Source organism: Cetorhinus maximus, chromosome 30 (genome assembly GCF_964194155.1).
Source record: "Cetorhinus maximus chromosome 30, sCetMax3.hap1.1, whole genome shotgun sequence".
Classification (NCBI taxonomy): Eukaryota; Metazoa; Chordata; class Chondrichthyes; order Lamniformes; family Cetorhinidae; genus Cetorhinus; species Cetorhinus maximus.
In genome coordinates, this window is record NC_135908.1 from 5,057,009 (window position 1) to 5,063,008 (window position 6,000).

Here is a 6,000-nt window from a genome sequence, read left to right on the forward strand (position 1 = left end):
TCCCAAGCATTGTCAAAATTTAAACCAGCCAGATTGACTCTGATTGGTCAAGGCATTGCCCCGAGGAATGAACCAGCAAATGGCTGTCACTTATTTTGTTTCGCTGAAACAGGCGTAATGTGTGTACATGTTCTTTCTGCCTGGAAAGAACAGGGCCCTGTGTATTAATATATGTGGCTTCCAGTACACACAAATGTGCTACACTGCAAGCCCAGCTGACAATCTTAAATTGGTTGTCAGAATAATTCTTAACACATTGAGGATTATTTAGCAAACATCCAATTGTGGGGGGATCACATCTACTGTTGGACATTATGTTTTGAGTTTTGCAAGCATGGGTTGGTTGGGTACGGTCTTGTACCTTGACCATTATGAATAGCAGAAAGGACGTGCTGTCCGATACGATCTGCCAGTCTTTGGGACGTACGGCCTATATACTTAACATCATGCTGACACTGAAATTCATATACCACATTACTCATGTGTAATAGGCAGAACGCCTTTTTGGCTTGATGACTGCATCCTGTAATTGGTGAATATCATTCGTGTTGCTCCTGCATTGTAGCAGCATGAAACAGCTAGCTTCACCTGTTACTCAAATTTTTGAGGTATCTTGCTCTTCCACGGTAATCTGAGGTAGACTAGGCACATTTCAGGGCTGAAAGTGACAGCCTTATGCCTGTTCATGAACTTGCGCAATATACAGAGTGAAATGATCTGATCAGGGTATCTCACAGGATACCTGTGATGCGTCTTATTTTGGCATCAACCTTGCATGGTTAGCAAATAGCTTGGGCCCTATTTACAAGGTTGCCGATAAGGCCAACCTTATAGCACATGGAACTGTAAGAATCCCAATGCATGTATATTGACCAGTGAAAGTAGGCTTGTGGTAGACCATGGTACAGAACCCCCTGGCAGATTTCTCAACTAGTACATCAAGAAATGACTGTTCCATTTCAAAGGTGAATTTCAGCACAGGATGGAGCCCATTAAGACACATAAGGAAATTATTACACGTAGCTGCAGATTTAAATATAGCAAACATATAATCCACATGTTGGTAATTTGCAAGTGTTACGAGGTTAGGTGTCATTCCATTGAAGACATGTTTCTCATGGACCGCAACAAAGGTGTTTGCGAGAGCTGGGCCTAGAGGGGTTCCCAAGGCAACACCATCTATTTGGGCATACATGGTGTCGCTAAAACTGAACTCAACTGCGCAGGATGCCAAGTTCATAAGTTCGATGAATGCTGATTCATGCAATGGTGGCAGATCCAGATCGCCATGACACAGCGCAAATATCTATGGTTTCCTTAAGTGGAACTTTGGTGAATAGGCTAGCAATGTCGACGAGCACGTGGACACATCATTTTTTTCTAAATGCAAGTCTGGCATCGTTTTCGCAAATGTGAAGGAGTTTTATTTTTGGGTCATCCTTCACCTGTATGTGGAAAACTTGCTCAAAATTGGTTGTAACAATTCGCTCAACCATTTGGCCAAATCATGTTGTGCAGATAGATAAGATTCACTTGTGTGTGTCTTGGGCAGCCCATATATATGTGGACATAGCGTGCAATGAGGACAAACTCTGCCATATATATCACAGTGAAGGATTCAATGTTTGGCAGTTAACTGTCAGTCACAATCAACTGGTGCATTCTCCATGGCAACGTGTCAATCAATCATAGTCTACTTGCCAGCCAATCAGCACTTTCTTCTCATGTGATATATATTGTTGTTCCCTTTGCATTTGGTATTCTTGCAAATTCCCTGATGAATGCAAGACAAGAAGCTTTGACAAAAAGTCTTTTCTCAGCAATACTGAAGCACTTATTTTCAAAGGTGACACCTTTCTGAGCAGCTGTCTGTTCAGATGGATTCAAAAGGTCCCACTGGCCAATATTCTGCCAATCACCCCCCAAGATTATAGAGTCAGTTTTTTGTTGCTTATGGGATCTTGCTGTGCATAAGCAGTTGACACATTTGCATAAAAGTGACTGCAATTCAAAACAATTATATTGGCTGAACAGGTTGGGGCAGGTGGTGCAGGGTTACATAAGAACCAAGGGCAGGAGTAGGCAATTCAGCCCCTCAGGCCTGCCCCGCCATTCAATACGATCATGGCTGATCTCATTTCGGCCTCAACTCCAATTTCCCTCCCTCTCCCCGTAACCTTTCAACCCGTTACTAATTAAAAATCTGTCTATCTCCTCCTTAAATTTATTCAGCGTCCCGGCATCCACTGCACTCTGAGGTAATGAATTCCAGATTCACAACCCTTTGAGAAAAGTAATTCCTCCTCATCTCTGATTTAAATCTACCACTCCTTAGCCTAAAACTATGGCCTCTCGTTCTAGAATGCCCCACAAGGGGAAACAACACTCCATGTCTACTTTGTCTATCACCTTTAGCATCTTATATACCTCAATAAGATCTCCTCTCATCCTTTAAAACTCTGGCGAGTATAGGCCTAAACTGCTCAATCTCTCTTCATAAGACAAGTCCCACATCTCTGGAATCAATCTAGTGAACCTCCTCTGAACCGCCTCCAATGCAACTACATCCTTCCTCAAGGGGACCAAAACTGTGCACAGTACTCCAGGTGCGGTCTCACCGATGCCTTGTACAGTTGCAACAACACTTCCCTATTTTTATACTCTATTCCTTCAGCAATAAATGCCACAATTCCATTTGCCTTCCTTATTACCTGCTGTACATGCACACTAGCTTTTAACGATTCATGCAAGAGGACACCCAGATCCCTCTGCACTGAAGCATTCTGAAGTTTCTCTCCATTTAAATAATAAGTCACCTTTTAAGTCTTCTGACCAAAATGGATAACCTCACACTTATCCACATTAAACTCCATCTGCCAAATTTTGGCCCATTCACCCAACCTGTCCATATCCATTTGTAAATTTCTTATTTCTTCATTGCAACTTACTTTCCCATCTATTGATGTCATCTGCAAATTTAGCTATAGTACCTTCTATCCCTGAATCCAAGTCATTAATATAGATTGTAAATAGCTGGGGCCCCAAGGACCGAACCCTGTGGCACCCCATTATTTACAGCTTGCCATCCAGAAAAAGACCCATTTATCCCAACTCTCTGCTTTCTGTTGGTTAGCCAATCCTCTATCCAAGCTAATATATTACCCCTAACTCCGTGTGATCTTATCTTGTGTATTAATCTTTTGTGCGGCACCTTATCAAAGGCCTTCTGGAAGTCCAGATATACTACAGCTACAGGATCCCCATTATCCACTTTGCTTGTCAAAGAACTCTAGCAAATTAGTCAAACATGATTTACTCTTCGTTAAATGTTAAACGTTAGACGTTAAACTAACTGGTCTATAGTTTCCTACTTTCTGCCTCCCCCCTTTTTGAATAGTTGTGGGGAGAATAAGGCATCATCAGAGATGCCAAAGTAAAATCTCTGCTGGGCATAAAAAGATCCCACGGCATGATTCAGAGGAGCCGGGGAATTATCCCTGGTGACTTGGCCAACCAACACCACAAAAACGCACAATTCTTTTCTATTCATTCATGGAACGTGGGTGTCGCTGACTAGACCAGCATTAATTGCCCATCCCTAGTTGCCCTTGTGAAGGTGGTGGTGAGCTGCCTTCTTGAACCGCTGCAGTCCACGTGGTGTAGGTACACCCACAGTGCTGTTAGGGAGGGAGTTCCAGGATTTCGACCCAGCAAGAGTGAAGGAACGGCGATATATTTCCAAGTCAGGATGGGGGAGGGGATGACTTGCAATTGGTGGTGCTTCCATGCGCCTGTTGCCCTTGTCCTTCTCAACAGTAGAGCCTGTGGGTTTGGAAGGTGCTGTCTCACGTTTTGCAAGATTGTCTCATCATTATCACAATGCCATTTGCGGGAGCTTGCTGTGCGCAAATTGGCTGCTGTCGTTTGTGCATTAGAACAGTGGACCACACTTTAATAATGTTTTATTGGGGTTTGGGACTTCCTGAGATTGTGAAAGGCGCTACACAAATGCAAGTCTTTCCCTCTAAGTGATTTCGGGCTGTTTTATGTTTTCAGATGGTTTTACTGCAGTTTTGACTTTGACCTTTTGCCTTGTTGCTGGGCCCTCACAGCCCAGAACCTGGAGGCCCCAAGGTGTTCCATATAACCCCCGGGGACACTGCAACCTCCAGCGCTCGGAATCGCCCGGACTCCAACCCCGAGGCTGCAACTGAGGCCTCCTGACTCCAGCCTCCCGCTGCCGTCTCCCTCCGGTTACACACAGCGGGCCTACAAACCAGTGCCCGGCGCCATTCCTCCCCGGAGTCGCGCTGCCTCACTCACCGCCGCTGGAATCCGCCGTCCAGCCGGAGAAAGAAGTCCGAACATGTTCCAGCACCTTCCACTACCCGGAGATCTCGCGAGAACTCCATTCCCCGCCCCCCACTCCCTGGAGATCTCGCGAGATCTCCTGGCCCCGCCCGGAGGTCTCGAGAGAACTGCATTGTCCACCCCACCCGGGAGATCTCGCGAGAACCCGACGGGAGAATCTCGCGAGAACTCCAGCCAACCACCGCCCCCCCCCCCCCCCCCCCCCCCACGGCCTCGCAGAGATATCGCGAGAACGCCCACCCGCCAGCGGGGAGAGCTCTGATTGGCCCAATTCTCATGTGAATTTGTAAGGTTGCCAACCCTCCAGGATTGGCCTGGAGTCTCCAGGAATTGAAGATCAATCTCCAGGAAAACACTCAAGAAGCTGGACACCTTGCAGGGCAAAGCAAAAATAAAAATAGCTGGAAAAACTCAGCAGGTCTGACAGCATCTGCGGAGAGGAAAACAGTTAACACTTCGAGTCCGTATGACTCTTCAACAGAACCAAGGAAAAATAGAAAAGAGGTGAAATATAAGCTGGTTTAAGGCGGGGGGGGGGGGGGGCGTTGGGACAGGTAGAAGGCAAAGCAGCCCCGCTTGATCGACACCCCATCCACAAACATTCACTCCCTCCACCACCGATGCACAGTAACAGCAGTGTGTGTACCATCTACAAGATGCACTGCAGGAACTCACCAAGGCTCCTTAGACAGCACCTTCCAAACTCAAGACCACTACCATCTAGAAAGACAAGGGCAGCAGATAGATGGGAACACCACCACCTGGAAGTTCCCCTCCAAGTCACTCACCATCCTGACTTGGAAATATATCGGCTGTTCCTTCACTGTGGCTGGGTCAAAATCCTGGAACTCCCTCCCTAACAGCACTGTGGGTGTACCTACACCACATGGACTGCAGCGGTTCAAGAAGGCAGTTCACCACTACCTTCTCAAGGGCAATTAGGGATGGGCAATAAATGCTGGTCTAGTCAGCGATGCCCACATCCCGTGAATGAACAAAAAAAACTGCTGTACTGCTGTATGTAAATCTGGGGGGAAATCACTGGGACATCAAAAAAAGATAGTTTTTTTTAAAGATCCTTTGAACGTTTCTCTTTACCAGATGTAAAAAAATTGAAAATGAGATAAAAGCATTGTTTGGCTGATGGCTACGTTTCCTTCCAACGCCGTGTGTGCATGCTTCAAAAGGGTTGCTATGTGTTTCATTTGGAGCGACAAAGTAAGCAGCAGCCAGGACCAAGGATGGTGTTGCTCAAATCATCATATCTGGGCGACGTTCTCCTTTTAACATGTGCTGCTCAACAGAATTGTGAAACTGTGGGAAAAAATTTTCCCCCATTGGGGGAGGGGGGGGGAATGCAGGAGCGGGCACGGGCAGGCGCGCCTCCGATCGGTGCCCCTGATTGGGGGCGCGCCGCCATTTTACATAGGCAGGCCAATTAAGGCCCACTCAGCGTGATGTCTGCCAGGAAGTGCTATGCGCTCCCTATGCGGGCGGAGGGAGGCATTCTCTCAGCCAGGAGTGCGGTCTTTCGCACATGTGCGTGAAAGCGCGCACTGATCTCCCTGAGGCTAAGTGCTGCCTCAGGGAGATCGGCGCCAAATTTAAAAATGTTAAACATGATAGCAA

At 46.7% G+C, this 6,000-nt stretch overlaps 1 protein-coding gene across 1 annotated transcript in view; it reads right to left on the reverse strand.

Annotated features, from left to right (window-relative positions):
- The window catches only part of etfa (electron transfer flavoprotein subunit alpha), a 46,309-nt gene extending 41,867 nt beyond the window's left edge, over positions 1-4,442 (reverse strand). Inside the window, exon 1 of the mRNA XM_078532317.1 lies at positions 4,324-4,442. Coding sequence (XP_078388443.1) covers positions 4,324-4,368 — 45 coding nt within the window. The 5' untranslated portion in view covers positions 4,369-4,442. The remainder of the gene's footprint in view (positions 1-4,323) is intronic.
- Positions 4,443-6,000: the final 1,558 nt, after the last annotated feature.